The sequence below is a fragment of the Coturnix japonica genome, chromosome 4 (assembly GCF_001577835.2).
Source record: "Coturnix japonica isolate 7356 chromosome 4, Coturnix japonica 2.1, whole genome shotgun sequence".
Lineage (NCBI taxonomy): Eukaryota > Metazoa > Chordata > Aves > Galliformes > Phasianidae > Coturnix > Coturnix japonica.
Window position 1 is genome coordinate 75,054,242 of NC_029519.1, and position 20,690 is coordinate 75,074,931.

At 38.5% G+C, this 20,690-nt stretch overlaps 1 protein-coding gene across 5 annotated transcripts in view; it reads left to right on the plus strand.

The window, feature by feature from the left end:
- ZFYVE28 (zinc finger FYVE-type containing 28) overlaps nt 1–20,690 on the plus strand; it is a 120,901-nt gene that overhangs the window by 59,793 nt on the left and 40,418 nt on the right. For all 5 annotated transcript variants that reach the window (XM_015862850.2, XM_015862852.2, XM_015862849.2 and 2 more), the window contains exons 2-4: nt 1,393–1,533; nt 17,908–18,045; nt 19,139–19,341. In XM_015862850.2, the coding sequence (XP_015718336.1) occupies nt 1,393–1,533; nt 17,908–18,045; nt 19,139–19,341 (482 nt within the window). The remainder of the gene's footprint in view (nt 1–1,392; nt 1,534–17,907; nt 18,046–19,138; nt 19,342–20,690) is intronic.

Here is a 20,690-nt window from a genome sequence, read left to right on the forward strand (position 1 = left end):
AATAAATACTGAAGGAAAATGTAAACATCAGATATAATAAAAATAATTGGGTGGGAGAGATGTGAGATTTTAGTGCTAAACTCAACTGAATTAAGTAATTCAGTTATAGGGTTTCTCTGTACTGTCCTTTATTCTGGACTTTGATTATTCTCCATATACTACCAGCTTTATCCCTCTTCCTGCGCATTTTTCTATCAAGGCTTTAATGAAGCCAAAATTTAAATGTCTCCCATTTATGCTCAGTGTACTACAGCTGCTTAATAACGGACAACATTGAATGAATGCAGAGGAAAAACCTAAAAATTGCTGAGGCTCTCTGTCATTTATTTTGTAGTAAGCAACTGGTTTCCTGCTTAAAGAAAGAATCCAAACACTTTCATTACTGTGTTTCATCAGCTTAAAAGGTATATCTGACTTGCCTCCCAACTCAAATGTTGTGAACTAGCAATGTAGAAAGCTGAAGGACGGCCTTAAATCATTATATTCATGCATAAGTAGGATGTGTTGGACCAGGAGCTGGTGTGTTTGTTTTCAGGGAAGGCTGTTGTTGTTGTTGTGCCATTAATTTGCTAGTTGAGAAAGCATGCAGCGCGCACCGGTGAGGCGGTCTGTAGCATCGCTAATGAGACCAGGTGTCACAGTAGTTAACTGTGTGACTGTACAGCTCTGTAGGTTTAGTGCTTGTGTAATGCAAATGCCCAAAGGGTTTTTTCTGCTGGAGTTGTATTTTGTGAGTATTTGGTATTTCACGTTACGTTACTGTGCTCTCACCATTTCTGTAGGCTGAGGAGAGCCTAAGAGAGCTGGACAACTTAGCCTAGAAAAGAGAATGCTTGGGAAGACCTCGCCACCATCCATAAACCTCTGCAGGCTGTTGGATTTCAGATGTCACTGCAGTGGTCATGAGTCCAACCAGCAGCTGCAGAAGCTTCTCCTAAAGCCCGTTCTCATTGCTTTGTGTTGGCAGCAGGTGGTGGTTGTTGTCTTGTTTTGCCAAAGTTGAAGCATGCTTTTGTTTAATAAACAAAGCTTGTGATTCAGTTGTTTGTCCGCCAGGCAATTATGCCACCATGGGTGAGAATGCCGGGATGGTTTTGGAGATAATAGTAGCTTAATACTTGCTTTGTTGGAGGAGAGATTTTTTTTTCTTAAAGGTAGCAAGATTTTGTGATTGTATGTTGAATGTCTCAGTGTCGTTTTTCTAGTGCTGATGCCCTCCTAATCTGGCTTAGATGATTTGAAAAAAGTAAATTACAGTCAATACTTCAAATCTTTAAATTAAATACTTCAAAACTTTAAATTACAATCAATATAATTCACTGGAGTATTTTTTGATTGCGAAAAAATATTGAAATATTCTGTAATGCAATATTCTATGCTTCTCTTCTGCAGAGAACAGACCCACAGCTCCTTGCTCAGTTCTACTATGCCGATGAGGAACTAAATCAAGTGGCAGCTGAACTGGACAGTTTAGATGGAAGAAAAGACCCTCAGAGATGCACACTGCTGGTCAACCAGTTTCGTTCTTGTCAGGTAATAAAAATGACATCTCCTGATTTAGTTGGCGTTTTTGTGTGCATTAAATGCTATTTCTTGTATGAATTAATATTTTTTTTTTGTCAAATCCCTTTGGTAGATATATGCCTTTTATTAGTTTAAAACCTATTTTCTTTGAAAACACTATTCATAAATGCGTTACATCTCATTTAAGTGTCGATGGTTTCCTTTAAATGAGGTCACATAATGAAGATCCTCTTTGCACATGGAGCTTACCAGAATGAGAGAAATACTGCAACGTTTCAGGCAGTGTAAAGTAGCCACATCCTTTGTAGACGCTTAGCTTTTATAATTTATGAATCTGATATCTTTTAATTAGTAAATAAGCTATTTAAGAGCAGCTGATATCTTTGCTAATTGGAAAGAATGTTATCTGCTTCACATAAAAAGCTTTGAAGTTAAGAGGAACTCCTGAGGAACCAAACAGAAGGGGATATTTATTTGTAAATGATTTCAAAAGTATGAATCTGTTTCTAAGTTCTCGTTGCATAATATAGTTCACTGAGGAAAGGATTCCTCGTGCCCTTTGCTGAAACTGCGGCTATAATTTAAGCAAGACTTGAAGGGAGAAGAATTGGAGACAAAGACAACTTAAGTCTAGTTGTTTAACGTGGATGAATTTGTGATTTGCTTTGTTAAGAAAAACAATTCAGAAAAGTGTGGAGTTTATGAGTTTACCAAACTGGAAACGGTGAAAATTCAGTACCTTGGAGGAAAAAGATACAGGTGAAGTTATCTTAAAAGGTCATTGAGTTCAATCTTCTCTGTGATGGATCAACTATACCTGAACCACCTTTCACAAGTTTGGCTTGTCTGACTTGTCTGTTTAGAAACCTCCAGAAATGGACGTTCCACAGACTTCCTAGGCAAACTCTTACCCAACTGATACTGGTGAAGGCTTTCTGATAACAAGGGTAGATGAACCATTTCTTCTCCTTGATGCTTTATCCCTGGAGGTAGAAACTCCTTCCCCGACTCTCGACAGGTGCACATGCATTCCTACTTGTTTATTGTAGTTTAGTCAGACCTTTCTGTTCAAAAAGTACCTTCTCTGAATCTTTTAGCTGTAGGAATGCAAGCAATGCATGCTCTGATAGTCCTTGGCCATTTTACTTGGCTGACTGTGTAGTGACTCACTGTCTTGTGACTCTTAATACAGTCTGATGCCTGGTAATTTCTTCTTTTCATTTGTCTAACAGATTGCTGTTACTAAAACAATCTGTTGCTGGACAAGAAAGAAAAGATTGAGAGTTTTTTTTTTTTATGCAGCTATTTCTGTGTTTTCTAATTTTCAGTGTTCTATTGAATAGGTCAAATCATAGGAAAATGTTATTTCAAAAACGACTTTGCTATTCAGGTCTTGCAATATTTTATTGTAAGCAGTTTAAAAAGTATATGTTGTGTAAAGGATGAAGAATAAAGGGCGGCATTTTAGAAAGGATTCAAAGTGTAGGTGTTTACTAATCAAATATTGCACAGGAAGAGAGGAGAAGAACTGGCTGCAGATGAAGTATGGTGGTGTTTGAGGCAGATGGATCAAAATAATTGTCATCTAAGGCTCTGCATGTGAAAGCAATGCAACAGCTACATTGTGTGAAATGGGCTCTTTCACATGATGCTGTTGAAAAGCATCTTGTGCCCCCAGCATATATTGCTAAGCAGACTCTGAATCTTGGGCTTAAAGTTTTGTTGTTGTTTTTTTTTCCTATTTTCCCTTGATGTTACATGCATTAATAAATGTATAGATCATTTTCTATCTGGATAATTTATTAAATCCAGATAATTTGCAATGTTGACAAAAATTATCTCCTTAAAGTTCATTGATACATAGTCATTATTCCTATCAGGCTTGAGTATTTCTGAAAACCCTTGACCTTATGCCTTTTCTTGATTAGAAATTGATTTTTTTAAGGTTGTTTATTTACAGGTGAATTAGTGTTTGCTTAATTGATATTATAAAATTTTACCATTTTATTAACTAGAGAGAACTGCCTTTAGATTAGTTCTGTTTTATAACAGATCCACAAGTATTAGGAACTCAAATTCTTATTTTCGAGAGGTTGTATTCTGTTAGATGTTGATCATGTCTGAGGAGAAGAGTTCCAAGTTTACTGCAGTATGTAAACTAACTCAGACAAAACGAAAGGGCTCTACCTAGATGATGTGCTTTAATGGATATATTTAGTATTTTCTGTCTTAACAATAATAGCAATGTTAGTCAAGGCAAGCTGAAGCTCTGGTACTTCAGCAATTCTCATGTGTTTATTCCACATATACAGAAAACTTCAGTTTTCAAGAAGGTAAAAAATAATTAAATTTGCAGCTCTGAATGTTGTATTGTACTGTTCTGCTTTAGTACTGTTTCACTGATGATGAAATCATGTTTTTTACAGTAAATTAACTTGTTAACTGAAGATCTTGCAGCTTGAATTTTAAATGCCGTGAGTTGACTGGTTAGCGTGGTGCCAAATGGGATGTATTAATGAGTAACAAGGTGCTGTTTGGCAGTTTGTTGTGGTTATGGTAACTTACTGTAAAAATGATATCTCTTGTCTTGCTTTGGGGTTTGCATGTCAACAGCAGAGTATTACAAGAATGTATTGTATCAATGGATGTGTTGTCTTGCACTTATAGCGTGGCCAATACCTAACAGAGTAAAGCACTTCTTCTGGTGTTGCTTTCTGATGTGTGCAGCAATGCATGATAAAAAGACGTTTATTGTTGCGCTGAAGTGGAAAAAAGATCCAGAAGGTAGAGTGGTATACTTTGATTTGTTGAATGTGATTAATGACAGTAGTGGGAAGATACCAGAAAACAACCAAGATGTTTACATCTGTGTGTCTCGAGGAATATGCAGTGCTGATTTATCCGAGTATATATTTTCTTTTTTCAGTACAAATAATTAGTAGAAATGTTTTCATGTTAAGGTTAATAGAAGACGTCCTTTTCTGTGTGGTTCCTACCCCTCCCATCGTCACAGGGCATTTTCTGCTGCTGAATTTCATAAGGAGGAACAACATCTAGTTTATTTTTTTTCAATTAATCATTCACGCATTTGTGATAATTCCCTGAATGTATTTGCCTTGACCATTACCATTTTCACATTGATTAATATTGTGGTACGTGAACTGATGGATTTATTTAACACAACTTCTCAGTCATTTAAATGGAATTAGGTTTAATGTTAAATATGGCAGATCACGGTTAAGTTGGAGAATGAACAGGAAAAGCACCTTTGATTCTAACCAAGAGTTTCTGTTAGATCTTGAGAGGTCAAATGTGAATGGTGTGTGAGTGCTTCCCATTGCGAAGGTCTTCCAGAATCATAGTGCTTGCTGGGTTAGTACATTGAGAATTACTTCTCTCTGTAAAGCAGCAAGTTCTCAGAATAGCAGATGAGTCAGTTCCCAGCATGGTTTTATCAAAATAATTCCTTGAACTGCAGGTTCTGTCTCAGCACTGTGCCATTCCATCCATTAAAGTACCCTGTATAGGAATTTGCCCCTGCCAGGGGATTGACCTGAAGCAAGACATTTGCTTGCTGAGATAAGGTACCTCTCGAGCTTTGCCACAGAGTAGTAAAATGAGAAATTTGTAGTATTTGTGAAACCTTATTTTTCTCAGCTCCTGTATGAGTGATTGACTGGTAACATTATACTGGCTCTTCTCTTTTCCTGCTATTTGCTTGATGGAGCCACTTGGGAAACACTTCTTGGATACCTTAAATAGGAAGTCCATCATTTTTGAGTCATTGGTCTGTACTTTCGACTTGATCAAACATCAGGCTTTAAATGTGCATAGTCTTTAGTGTACAACTTGTGAACACAGGTTAGTCTGTACAGTGATGGCCAAGTAGGCACCTGTGAGTCTGAACCTCATTATCTATCCTGGTGTAAATTGATGTTACTTGGGGAATCAGAGCCCTTAGAGGAAGCTAACACAAATTTGGTTGTTATCATTTGTCTGCCTCAATTTCTGTAACTATAGAAAATACATTGTCAGAATGGTAACAGAAGTGCTCTTTCAACCAGTCATACTTATCTCCTTATTTCCTGCAGCTTATTTCAACAACTGATAATATCAGTTTGAGATGAGCTGCTTCCTATTCAAGCACTGAGGAAAACAGAGTTTGGCTCTTCCTATGAAGGAGCATGCTTGTTAGAGGCTGGTTGTCAGCAGTGGGCTGCATGAGCTGCCTGTATTATGTGGAAAGTGGGTAGAAACTGACTTTGGGAAAAACAAATAAAAAGATTGAGGGCAAAATGCTGCTGGAGTCCTCTGGGACCCTCCCTTATCACAGCTTGGTGTGCTAAAATCTGCGTTTTAATTTAGAAATGAAAACAATTCCAGCCTTCATCACTGAAATAAGCATTAAAACATGATGTGCTTTCTGATGCTGGAGTTGGATGGGTAAGAGAAATCTAAAAATGGGTGATCTCTTCATCTGATGCTTTTTGGTGTTTGGATGAAACAGCATCGCTGTTTGATAATGTGGCACATCTGGAAGGAGTTAGCAATGGCCTGATATGAGGTAGACAATCTGCTTGCCTTTCACCTCTGCTTGCTTCATATATGTAACTGAGATTGTAAACACCAAGGTTCTTTTTCTCTTTAATTAAAAAACAGCCAAACCAAAAGCTCGGAAGTGGTTGCAGGATTCCAAAAATGTTTGGTGCTGCTTCTTGAGGTAGCTGGGGAGAGTCATCCCTGAATGCAGCAAACTGTCACACAGCACACGGGGACTTCTCTGTAGCAAAGGATGGAAAGTATTTCAGCGTGATTCCTTTATTTTGTGTGTATTTCTGTTTCACAAGGATGAAGCTGAAGCTAGAATCACAAGTTAGTAAATAATGAAAAAGGAAACTTGTCTTAGTATATAAAATACAATTAATTTTTTATCAGTGCGAAGAAGGATGTGTTTGTATTAAGTAGTGCGTGCTGGGGAAGCGGGTGGTTGTTGCTGAAAGGGCATGTGACGCTCGGTCACGCTGCACCATCTGCTCATGATGGCCAGGTTCTTCGCATGCAAACTTGTAAGGAAAAATAATGTATCTTTGGTGGAAGATGAGGTAGTCATCCATTCCACAGGAAAACAAGGTGAATGTTTTATATGTATTTCAATTAGAAAGCTAAAACTTTTTTTTCTGTCCAAAATAAAATACAATGTTTTCTTCTATGAGAAAGAGAACTCAGCTGCAAAAGGTTAAGCCAGAAATAATCAGAACGCTCTTCGTTTGAGTCTTCTGACACTGCTGGAAAAGATGCTCTGTTACTTAATGTGTGATTGTGAGCCCTGGATTATACTTTTTATATTAAGAGGAATGGGCATGTCAGTATCTTGACTGAACACTGATTTGGTGTATCTGAGATATGCTGCTAACTTCTGTGCATTTGAAGGCTAAGTGAGGATGAGGGCGTAAGGTCATTTTGAAACTGACTTTACTCAGCATTTTATGAGATATGGAACTATACCAGATCCACTTCTGTGGGCACTAATGTAATGTCTCACTCTCAGGGGCTTTATAGTTGTACAGTTTTTCCACACTCTTCAGTGGTGTCATCTGAGAACTGTCAGTTCCATTTTTATTTACTCTCTCTTTTTTAACTATTGCAAAGCAGGATGAATTCACATATCAGCATCTAAACTGGTTATGCAGTCTCGTGACTTAAATACACTGCAACGTACCATCATTCTTCAGAGGTGTTCTGAGACAACCATTAGAGCAACCTGGTCTAGTGGTTGGCAGCCGTGCCTATGGCAGAGGGGTTGGAACTAGGCGATCTTTCAGGTCCGTTCCAATCTAATCCATTTTGAGTATGTGCAAATTATTTGCTTGATATTTCTGCCCTTGGGGATTAAGTCTGTTTTCTGCTGTTAAATGCTTTTCCACTTAATCATTTAAGAAAATAAGTCATATAATTCTTCTTTCATCCTGGACAAGTATGATAAGAAACGCAAGACGACAAATTAATTTCATAAAGAAAATCCATAGCAGTGGAATTCAATTTAAATTGGGATCTTAACAGCTTTGAAAGCTAAAGGTTAAACTTCCCTGTATGAAATAATTCATAAGTCATTAACTGTTTCCTGTTTTTTATGAATATAAAAACAATATACTGTGTATTTAATAATACTGCCTATAAATTTGTAATATTGGGTTATTATGAATATTTTGTGGAATATTTTGCAACCGGTTTTTCTTATGTGTAGATTGTAAATTTTCCTTAAACAAAAGGAAGTCTACATCTATATCTAGATGTATTATGCATTGGGCACACCAGTGACTTCTGCATATTAACAGGAAAAACTGAGAAACTTACCTGTTAACTTGATCAGTCACTGGGACTTTATCATAAGATGGAAGAGTACTAAATGTAGGTAGCGCAGTCTTAACTCCTAGTTCCTTTTGCATTGTAAAGATGTAATCAATGTCTTCCTCAGACTTATGCTTTGGAAAGAATGTGGTTTAGCTCACTGCAGCATAATGTTCTAAAACGATTGGTGCAGACTTTACAACAGTAATTTAATTATGAATAACTTAGTTTCTCAAAGTACTACCTGTTTTATTGAGTGAGGAACACTTCAGAGAAGATGGAAAAGGTTGATATGTAGACAGCTTATGGTGAGCCTAGGTATGTTTATGGGAGAGCAGGCAGCAGATGGTAGACTTTGTTCCTGCAAGCTTTTGCACTGCTTGTACACATGGAAACTTGGAACACCTGGGAAAACAAATATTTGTATGAACTGAAGACTGCTCTGGTGGTTTAAGAATGCTCACTTTCTCACGCTTCTACCTCTGCTGGATTTTCACTTACACAAAATGGTATTGCTTCATTTTAAAGCAGTGGTGAGATTAACAACAGTGGTATCAGCCCAGTACATGGTCCTTCCCAAATGCCAATACTGCAGCTGTGCTTTCTGTTCAGAGGAGGGGCAAGAGGGAGAAAAACAGCCGTTGTGCTTTTGGTGTTGCTGTACAGGGTACTTTATTCTTATCTCAGCCCTGTGAGTAAGTTCTTCATTCCCAAGGTGTGTGTGGGTGAAATTTGCTGAAGCAAATAGCAAGCATCAGATACTTGTATTCTGTGATTTTTCAGGTACCCCAGGGATAAAATAACTAAGTGATCATTCTTAGGCTACAAAGCTCAGTGAGTTGATCTGCGTAAATACAAGAGGCATTGAGATAAACTGTCATATTGACCTGATCTCTCAATTATTTTTTTATTTTTTTGTTAGATCTGGTGTAGTCTTAGAGATGAATTCTGTCAGGCTTATGTAGCGATGTTTACTTTGGACTTTCACAATAGCTGGGTTAAAAAAGTATTCTATGGTTTTTGTGTGCTCCTGCAAGCCAGTGGCCTCAGGATCTGCCTGGTTTATTATTTCTGCTTCCGGGGGGTTTTGCAAATTTGCCTGGAAAATAATTTAACCCTCTGACTGGAATGAGAAGGGCTCCCTCGGTAGATCTAATTAACATATCTCTGGTTGTCTGACTTATTCTGCAATGCAAATAAGAGCCTAAAAGCACATCATATTTTATAATTGAGAATATCAAATTCCAAGTGCATTCCTCAACAGGCAGCATTCTCTTTCTGTAATTTATTTTGCAAGGAAATTCTGAAATTGGTCGTGTTAAATATACTGACAGTGGAGATGTTCATGAGCCTGAAAATTCAGTTTTAGAATTGATGCCTGTGAAGTTTTGGGCTCTAGTTTTGAGTTGAGCTTTGCTGGATCCAGCTTAATGGCTGATGGCTGGTGTAATAACATACTAGCCTGAGTTTGAGCAAATGAGATAGACTTGATTGTAAAAATATTTACTGAAATATGGATATTGGTGTTATAGCATGTGGTTCCTTTAGGCTGTAGTTCCACAATCCATTGACAGTGCCACTATAAAGCTTTTCCAAGCCCAGCTTACACAATTCTTGTTCCTATCCCTGCACGTCAGCATGGTAAAACCTCAGAGCAGAGCTTCATGTTAGAAGTGATGTAAACTGATTAGAGCCTGTGTTGCTATCCAAGAAGGCAGCCTTGTCTGTCTCTCCTTCCTGCAGCAGTCTGTCTGTCCCAGGAAGCAGGCTTGTGTTCCAGCAGGGATGAAGCAAGCTCTGAGGTGTGTTGAATCTGGAAGCCTGCTTATAGCCAGATCTTTGGGGTTGCATTCCCAGCAAAACTGATTTGCTGTACGTATGGTTGCGCAATGGTATGAAATTGCTCATGTGCAGCTGGATGTGTATCCATGGCCAGGACTGGAGAGAGAGAGAGAGAGAGAGAGGGGTGGTTGTATAGATCCTTATCCAGAGCCAGTTTAAATAAGCTGCTGCCAGCTTTAGACTGCTAAGATGCTGCATTTTCACCTGTATTGATGCAAATATTTGCAGTGTCATCCCATGAACTTTACCAGGGAAATGACCTGGATTACTGTGGATCGGTGCACTGAACCCCTTCACATATGCTCTGCGTACAAGGAAGCTGCCAGTGTTGATAAGACTGCCTGGTACAGGCTGGAGATAAGACTGAGAGCTGCAAAGTGGGTGAGATAAGAGCTAGGCTTCCTGAGCTGGCATTGCTACCTGTCAGCTTATATTGCAGAATGGCCTTACGCTGTTTGCTGCTCATCTTTAAAAACTGACTAATCTGAAGTTGTATTCTCTTATCTGAAAACTTCAAGTGGTATGACAGTCAGGGATCTCTAGGACAGGCCTTTCATTCTTTATTTTATCTGAATTGTATCCAGGCTGATGAAAAAGCAGTGTTTAAATGAAAGTCGGCTTTAATGAATACCTCTTGGTGAAGAAGATATCTGTGAAGAGCTGTTAAATAACTTATAGGACAATGATGCTGTCATAGTGAATTGGCAGCAAATTATACTAATTGTATTCATTAACATTCTTGACAAGTGCAAACTGGGAGTATGTGCTGTAATCACTGTGAACAGTGAGGCAATTCAGAGGTGTGACATTTTCATGTTTGATTGCATCTGTCCATCGAAGAACATTTACCTCTAGAATTAGACAGAAATAGATACCATTAAATGAGACAAGTTAGACTAAAGCTTTAAGAAAGTCTCCATTGGATTTTGAGACCTTGTGACTAGTTAGAAGTTGGCAAGAATCTACTTCTTATGTTACGTTACTAAATGATATAAAGGTTAAACAGCATGGCTTGAGCCCAGAGTACTTTTAGAAGAAGTAATGGCCAAGCGTTTCTGGTCTGTTCAATTTGCAACCCTTGAGACTTTGTATTAGTGATGTTAGTGGAGGTCAGTGAAGGAGACCGACGGCCAATTTTTGAGCTATAGGGAAAAAAATGAACTTAAAGAAATTGAAAATCTTTGCCTTAGTGTTCCCATAGTTGAGAAACTGTACATAATAAGGGTATTTTTTTGGAACAGCGGAGGTGAAAAGTAGGAATCTAAGGCAGAATCTCTCCGTCAAATAGAACTGGAACACTTGGGTATTCATTATTCATTGATCTGTGATAAGGATGGACTCATGCTGGTATCCTGATTTGTACCTGTTTGTGAGTTTACATAAAGTATAATGGAGCTGGTGGGCTCTAGAGAAATTCCCACAGGCGCTATATTTAGGAGACAGATTTAAGAGACTCAGAAATTCATACCAGAAGGGTGGGCAGTTCACTGATAAGAGAGTGAGCCAACCTTGTTCAGAGAAAAATTGTTCTCTTTTACACTTGAATTGATTTGAAGTGCCAGTTAAGACAAAAAATGAAACAGAGAAGCATTTCTTGATTAGTTTAATTGGTGATACCAAGATTATCCCTAAGTTCCAGACAATAAATGCTTCTGCTGCATTGTTTCTGTCTGATAAAAGATTTTTTTGCTGTAGTTTCATCTTTTTGTTTAATAATTTATTATAGTATTTCTGATTTCATTGCTCATAGTATCAGAAAGGCTGATGTTTTTTGGTTGCAATAACCAAATTAGGCTATGCCTGCTGATTTTACATTTGCTTTTTTTTTGCCCAGAAGTTACCATCAGATTGATACAACCTGGTGACAAACAAATGTGCAGCAGTAAGCTTTTTTAAATTAGAAAAGAATTGTCCTTTCTATGCTTTCTTTGTCTGTTTATCCACGTTTCTTCTTAGTTGGGAATCGTTTGTTGATTTGTGTTATTTTTGACTATGGAATGATGGGCAAGGAGGCTGGAAAATACAAAATGCTTGGCCCAAAGTTGGGTCATCAGTATAACTCCGTCAGCTAACCAAGGGCTCTCTTCCCTTTCTGTTTTTTGACTGATATTTGGCCTTATATAAGGAGATTAATATTTTAAGGTATTTCACAGATCACAGAATCACAGAATCACAGAATTACCCGGGTTGGAAGGGACCTCAAGGATCATGTAGTTCCAACCCCCCTGCCTGGCAGGGCCACCAAACATACACATTTACTAGATCAGGTTGCCCTAGGGCCAAAGTTCTCAACACATAAAAGGCGAGGCGTCCAAGGACGGGGCATCCTCAACCTCATGGGCGACCTGTTCATGACTAACACCCTGCTAGTAAAGAACTTTCCCTAAACATCCAACTAAATCTTCCTCCTTCAACTTAAAACCATTTCCCCCTAGTCCTGATATTATGCAGCCCTTTCGAAGAGTTTACTCCCCTCAATGTGTGACGGCTCATTATTGGCCTTACGGGAAGCATCTATGGCAAACACTCGCGAGGTCAGCTTCTTTACATGACGCTATATACACTTGGGGTGTACACAGCTGCTAACGAGAGCATCGCCTTCGAGCGCGGTAGTGCGCGATCATAGATGAGATGTGTTGTCTATGACAACACCAAGCCCCCCTGATCATTCTTTGTGGCCCCTCCTCTGGACCCTTTCCAAAATTTCCATATCTTTTTTGTACTGAGGGCTCCACACCTGGACACAGTACTCCAGATGGGGCCTCACAAGAGCAGAGTAGAGAGGGACGATCACCTCCCTATCCCTGCTGACCACCCCTCTCCTGATGGAGCCCAGGATCCCATTTGCTTTCCCATTTTTGCTTGGAGTAAAGAGTTGCAGTAGCATTTCCTAGAGGTGGCAGTAAGTCACGATGATGTGTTCCTTGTTCTGCTCTTGTCCTCCGCTGCTGAGTACCTTTGAAGCAATACTCAGAAGCAGATACCAACTTTTACTGTTCTTGAGAGATCCTGCATTTTTGAGGTTGCTGAGCTGAACAGGAAACCTCAGGTAATAAACAGATAATGTTTATTCTAGCACATGCCCACGTTCAGAGGGAATTATTCCTCTGTTGCTATGAAACTACATAAAAGGGGATGTTGAAGTACCAGTTTACTTACTGGATTGTTTTCAAGCGTCTTTTATTACAAGACAAACCTTGTAGAGTCTTTATGGAAAAAGCTCAAGTAGTTATTAAGCTGTTTTAAGAGCATGTGTTTAACCACAGTGTTTATCTAGTAATACCTTGTTTTACCATGTGCAAAGTTGAGTTTTCCCTTCTTGGTGAAGGAAGGCTTGGCCAAAAAGCTCTGTGCTGAGAGCCCAGTTCTTCAGTACAAGTTCAGATATGCTTCATTTCAGCTAGGGCTGTCATGTCTATTATTAACTAATGGCTCGTTGGTGTGGAGAAGTAAAACAGGTAACTTTTTTCTTTTTTCTTATGATGACATTGGGAACACTGAGATTTTCTGAGATCTGAAAATGTTCTTTGCAAATGGAGGATGTGTTACTTAACATAAACTTTGAAGTTGGTGGTAATTAGGAATGTCCCTTCTGTTAATGGTGATTTCTCTTGTATTTACTGAGAGCTATATTTGGATGGGGAGCATGAAAAGAGGGAAATTAATTCCACGATTAGGTCTTTGTGTTAAAGGCAGACTCTCGGAGCAGATTTAAGCTAAATATAAATGTAATCCAGTGGAAGAGCGCATGCTGGCTTAGTGGAAATGTTGTTTTAGTCTGGAAATAAATAAATGTTGATTAGGGAAAAAAAATAAAGAAAAAAAGGTTGCTGTGATCAAATATCTGCATTTTCTCCTGTTTGAAAATTGGTGCCCATCTTCACCAGCTCCAAATGCATCTATCACTCTACTTGGAGATGCAGTTCTTCAGTGTATGCATAATAAATTGGAGCACGTAAAGGAGATAAAAATCAACATTACTGTTAATAAACCCACATTATTTGGAGTGTTCTGTGCCCTCAGAAGGATATTCTGTCGAGGCAGTTTTGGAAGAGTAGCTTTGCTGCAGTTCAACAGACCAGCAATTGTTGCTACTGGAGTGGAGAGATACAGTATTTAAATTGCTAGAGATCCAATCTGTATTTCAGTTGTGGTGAATTTTGTAAGTGTTTTATAGTGTGCTAAGTGAAGTCAACTACTGCACAAAGTAGAGAAAAGTCTGAAGTTACTTTTAGAATGGGGAACATCTAGAAGTTAGCAGTGAGAAATAATTACAGAGCTCGTCAGACAAAAAAGGGACTGAAAGCACGACCTTTGACGTCTGCGCAAAACGGGGTGGAGGGAAAGCAGTGCAACTTGTTGCTATGTGGAAAGAGACTGTGATCATTGAAATGGGCTGGCAGAGACCCTGTGGGGTTCTGAATCCAGAATGTGGGAGTCCTCTGAATCCTGTTGCTTTACTTACAAAACATACCGCATTTGTTATGTTCTGCTTAGAGTAAGCCATAAAAACATGAGTGCAGCTAACTCCTTAAATTAAAGTAGGATCTTCCTGTATGTCCCTTTATGTAATTTCTGTTCATGAGTTGCTTCTCTTCAGTGCACTGTTGAAGTGGTCTGCAACTTAACCTCAAGCCAGAAAAAGAAGCAGGAACTTCGAAGGACATATTCCAATGAGGATGCTAACAAGCACTGTCTGTTGAGCTCATGGTAATATTATCAGGCTGTGTTACCATGGCTAGATACTACGATAATCCAAACAATGGAGAACAAAATGGTACTTAGCAACACAGGAAACTACTTTCCTCTTGTAGAGGATCTCAAGAAAATTATATTAAATTTAATGGCATGGAGGGGCAGCACAGGTTTTATCAAGGATAAGTATGGAAGATTAGATAAGTCTGCCTTTCACTGACAGAAGCATACATTTTAGACCATAGCTAAGATGCAGTTATTAGCTCTTCTTTTTGTACCTATCCAAAGGCTAATGCAGTGGTTACTGTTGGCTTTTTGCTCTGATTATTGAGTATATGGGCAATTATTGCTGGGCCAAAAATAAACCAACTTTTTCTTCTCTACTGCGGCTAACTGCATTCGCTGTCCCTCTGCTGCTCGTTTTATTTCCTATCAGAATAAATATAAACAAATGTTCTTCATTACAGGAAGCACCCAGTTCTGTTTTCCAGGAAATGCAGAACTTGGAAGAAATCCCAAAAGCAGCGCTGGCCATTGTGCTGCTGGAAAGCCTGAAGAGAGCAGCCGAAACAGAAGCGCTCATCCCTATATGCAAATGATTCAGCAGATAACAGATAAAGCCACCAAAGGATACATTAACATCCGGAGGCTTTTATGTAGAAAGATGGATCAAGTGAAAGATTTACGACTTCAATTCCAACTAATTGATTTCTGTTGCTTAAATTAGAGCAAAACCTCCATGCTGCCATGTATCTGAACCCATTCATTCGCTTACAAAGCAGAATGCTGTAATTAACTAAATTGAATGTTTCTTGAAGCTCTTATAAAGAAAAGACTAATTTGCTTACAATGCATTGGCTAGTCTGTCTAAATTGGCTGGCATTCTTCCAGTTTCAAAGCAACTGAGATTTGAAATCATTACAGTAGCAAGTGTTCTAAATTCCCTATTTAGATTTCTCTGCTCTGGGTGTCATAAGAAGAAGGAATGGAATAGGGATGGAATCCAATGGAGAGCTGTATTCATTTTTTTCTTCCTGTAGTAGGATAAAATAAACACAATAAGGAGAGAGAGAGAGAATTTGTGAAACTACACATCTTGAAACAGCAAAAACAGTTTACTTCATAGGATTGTCTCAATACCTACGCACTACGTATTGAAGTTCTATCAAATACCATTTTCTTAGTCTTCCATTATCACCAATAGATTAGGAAGGGAAAGGTTCTCATCTCTGTCTGTCTTGTTGCTGTAAAATAAGATAGCATTTGAAAAGGAGCACGTTAAAGTTAAATAATCATTTAAACAATCTGGAAAAGCTTTTCAATATGGACCTCACGATCCTCTTCTGCACAGCTTCTTAGAATACAAGAAATGGGAAACTGTACTTTCTCATATTCAAGTTTGGTGCCATGTAAAATCAGTTGAAATATCATGTCCTAACCTAAAATTGAACTGGATGATTTAAACTGGTACAAATCAGATTCAAACACAATTCTTTTCTGAGTTCCCTATTTTAATAAATGTAATTACATTTTCTGCAGCTTTTGTAAAAAATCCAGCTGGTAGGGTTACTTTTAATACTGAATTGATACAGAGACTAAAAGATCTTTGCAAACTTGTACTAATACCCTGAAAACAGAAATCTTGCTTTTTTTGTTCTGATGTGCCAACTTCTGTTGCTCTGGTGCCAATACCAGAGCTACAGACAAAGCACCTGCACTTGAAATAAATCAGTTATAACTGATTTGAAGTACATCATGATTGACTTTTGACTTCCTCCAATTTAAAAGTTATAATCCTTGGTTCTATTCTTTGCTTTGTTACTTTGAGGAGGGAAATGAATGGTTTAGGAGCTGATTTCCTTATGAGACCTATGTTCAAACTATTTTATCATCCCAACTAGATCTTACCTGTATGATGATGTGGGGTGAGCACTACCTAGAAGGAATTCTGAAACTGCATTTCTACTGATCCATTTAGCTACATCTGTATTATATAGAACAGAGGAGGAAGAGAAGGGATGAAGGAAAATAGTAACTGGCCATTAGTCTCCATTTGTCACCCTGACACTGCCTATTAATTTGCATGTAATTCATTCCGATTTACCCAGAGGGGGGCAGGTGGAGGCAGGCTGCAGCCCCTTCTGCAAGTGACCAAGAGTGCCAGTGCTGAGCCTGGTGTGGGCATCTTCATATGACAGCCTGAGCTGAAAGGGATCCTGAAGAATCACTGAGCCCAGCTCCTGTCTCCATACAGGACCATCTCAAATCCCTGAACCATATGTCTGTGAGCACTGACCAAATGCTCACCAGAATTAAAGAATATACAGATTATTATTTTTTTTACTCAAGAGTAGGTTTTGTTTTTTCTCAGCGGGGGATGTACAAAAGAGGCAGCTTTATATAAAATTGCTGTCCTCTGTTATTTAAGTGCAGAGAAACATACAGCAGCGAAGTGCGCTCTCAAAGCAATTCTGCCTGTTAAACTGTTCTGTACACAGCAGATTTGTTTTTATTTGTTTGAAAAGTATTTTAAGTAGAATGTGAATTTTGTAAATAGTGCAAAAAGCCTCAGACAAACAAAGCGTCTTTATAATGAAAGCACTCGGCCTTCCCTGCGCGCTGATTCTACCTTTATTATGGTAATTAAATTCCTTGCAGTACCCAGAAGGGTTGTGTGAAAATTATCTTCTCAAGTAAATGAATACAGATTATTTTCTGCATATCAAGAAGCTGGTTAGGGCACTTTGTTCTTTGTCCTGCTCCAGAGGTAGGTTAGAGACATTACAAAGCACTTTCTAATTAGTGCTGTGGTCCCCACATCCTCCTGGATGGTCCGGGAGGCACAGAGGTGTGCCAGCTTTTTACTCACTGGGATCTGGAGTGGTGAAACCTCCTTGTCTCTATTTCTGGGCCAAACTCAAGTCTACTCAACCCTGACTATCACAACATAAGTCAATTTCTTATGGCTCCGGGGCACTCTGTAGGGCATGCTTTTCAGGAAGAATGGAACGCGTGTCACTGGTGCTGCTGAGAGGAAATGAAAGAAATCTAATTTACTTGTACTTCTGGCTGATTTACCAGTATCTTGCAGATAGATAGCTGGAGGTATTAAGAAGTTCTTTAAGTCCTTCCTCCTTATCAGAAGTCCTGCTAAAGCAGTCAAAGTTAAGTGAAGCGAGTCTGAGAAACAATCAGAAAACAACAACAACTCAATTCCCACCCTTCCTTTGGTCCTGCATGGAGCTGAACTCCGTGATCATTGCAAGTTCCTTCCATCTCAGGGTATTCTCTGATTCTACAGTTCCTTCCAAGCAATATTCTGCTTTTCTTCACCGTAGGGGATGCTCTGTGTGCATGTGTGTGGTGACATTATAGGTTGCATACTGCGTTTTCTACCTTGCTTACTTGGAGTCTCACTAACAAGTTCCATTAAAAATTAGAAAAGAAAATTGGGATTTCTTTGGAACAATTTATGTGTTGTCTTGTGTTTTTCTCCAGGATAATGTTTTGAACATCATAAACCAAATCATGGATGAATGCATTCCTCACGAACGGGCCAACCGAGATTTTTGTGTTAAGTTTCCAGAAGAAATACGCCACGACAACCTTGCAGGCCAGCTTTGGTTTGGAGCAGAAGTAAGTCTCTTGTGTTTCTTTTACTTGGGGTTAATGGGCAAATTTTTGCTGTTTAAAGCTCGCAGTTGGAATTTAACATATACTCTGAGACTTCTTTGAAGATGGTCCATTTAGTTAAAGAGTGAAGGAAACAGATGTTGGAGAACTTGCTGTGGATGCACAGTGGAAGGGGATTTTCACTATGGCTTTTGTATGTGTATTAAAAATGCAGAACTTTGTTCCGCTGACATTTCCTGCACTTCGTGTACTTGCTCTATATGTATGCAGGAAATATGATGGATTCTGTGTAGAACATTGAACATTTCCTTCTCTTACCTGGTTTCTCTCAAAGAACTACTTCCACAGCATCTTATAGGAGTAAGGCCACAATTATATTAATAAAGGGAAGCCTGAGGAATTAGAAAAAAGCATGTGGAATGTAAGGTACTTATTCATTAATACTGATATCTGTTGGCTAAAGATATTATTATGACATCTTTATGGTAAATTTACTGTCTTCAGGTCTGCTAGCCCTGAGGTGACTTAAAGCACAGTGCATTTGTTAAAGTGGAGGGGAAGTAGCCAAGGCATCTCAGGGCATAAGAGCACCTTATGTTATTTTCAGCCTTGCATCTTCTCTACCTGAAGCAATCCCTCAGCTCCTGCTGTTAACCATGTTTTTTTCTCTACCAGTGCCTCCTTTCCTTTTATAGTATGTGATCTATCTCAGCAGATCCTGTCTTGTTGTGTCCAGTATATCTCTAGGTGTTTCTGAAGATTTCTTTGGCAGTTGTTAACTGTGGGCTCCTTTGGGTTAGGGTTGTCCTGGGCAGAATTTACAGAAGGAATTTGCAGTATCAGTGCTTTATAATCCTGTGCTCAGCAGTGAAAGCAGCAGTTTTTTTTCGTGTTAAGATGTGACCTTACCAACATTCATCCAGATGGCACTCAGCTCAGTTTTAAATTGCTGAGGATGTCTGCTGCGTTGACTTAGTAGCCCTTAGTAGGCTAGGTCCTGCCCTGGGTCAAAGTATCAGATATCTCATCTTCTGCTTTTGTTAACATAAAATTAACTTTACAAAAAACATTTTCTTCTCTCAATGTGTTTTCATAGTGTTTGGCTGCTGGTTCTATTATTATGAATCGGGAAATTGAGAGTATGGCGATGAGACCATTGGCCAAGGATCTGACCCGCAGCCTAGAGGAAGTTAGAAACATCATACGTGACCAGGCCTTACGGGATTTGAACCTCTACACTGAAAAAATGAAAGATTCACTCAAGCATTTTGATGTCCTTTTTGCTGAATTTGAATTAAGGTAACTGATCCGAAGTAAATGCATTGAGATCATTTCCCTGGCTGCTGTCACTGTTGCTTGCTTTTTATTTTTTGGAAGCTGGCTGTTTTGTTCTGTTTTCTTTTTCTGAATACTTCAGTAATGTGTTGTATTGTTATATTTTTCTCTTCCACTGTGGCAATAATAGAGAATTAAATAGCTATTTAGCAATCGGCATTTGCTCTCTGCAAGTCAACTGTAATCTTCTGTTTGCACAATGGCATATGGCATTTGAGGGAGGTTATCCAAAACACAAAAGGAAGCCATAAATCTCTTCCCTTAATGTTTTCTTTGTCAGAGGAGAGGTGACAAATAAGAGACATTAAAAAAAATATTTATGATAACGAACAGTCCAGAGATTATGAGATTTTGATCCCTCTCATGCTAAGGCATAAAAGTGGGATGTACACTGAATTTAAGAAGGCAAATTGAAATCTGATGAAGGAAATGCTTTTACACACAAGCCATAATTAAAGTCAAGATTGTATTGATTTAGAAGCTTGTGATAGAATTATGGCTTGAAGGTTTATGGCAAAACTAAAAATAATTGCTTCTGGGGTGAGAAAAATAACTCCTTATTGGGTTAAAGATCATATTGACTGAATCTTGTGTTGTGCTGCATGATTTAAGACAGCTTCCTGTATGTATCCTAGGAGTATGAGATGCTGGAATAGTTAGAGACAGGATCCTGGACAAGTATATTATATTAGATCTATGGATCTAATATAATACAGCAGTTCCTGCCTTTATCAGAACAGTTTTTCTTATAATTGGATACTGTTTTAATATTTTCTTAGGAATGGTCCCCAGAATGTCCTGTTTTCTTTTACTGTTTGTCCTTCCTCAGTGTTTGTAATCTCTTTTATTTTACTCAGAGAATTATAAATATGCTGCTATATTGGAAATCATTGAAATCACTGATTGAAAACATTTTCTAAACCTGACTTTCATGCAGACACAAGCAACAATCAGTAGCTGATTCTGGACGATGCCTGCTCAGTTTGTGATCTGTTCAAACCTGTGTACATACAGCAGTTTTATTTGCCATTGTTTTCTGAAACACCTTTTTTCTTTCCTATGTTATGTGTAGTCCTCAAATGACTGTTTGGATAATATGACTGAAAACAACTTCCTTCTACTGCTGTTTCTTGCCTTGTCCATTAGGACTTCTGCATGTAATTCCACATAGAAATGAGGCCAACTTCTTAACTCTCATAAATTGTGTCTCTGCTGACTAAATGAATTTCGCTGATACAATTTCAACTGAAACCTTTTTAGATAAAATATGTATTTGGGGTTTTTTGTTTTTTTTTTCTCTCCATGAAATGCAG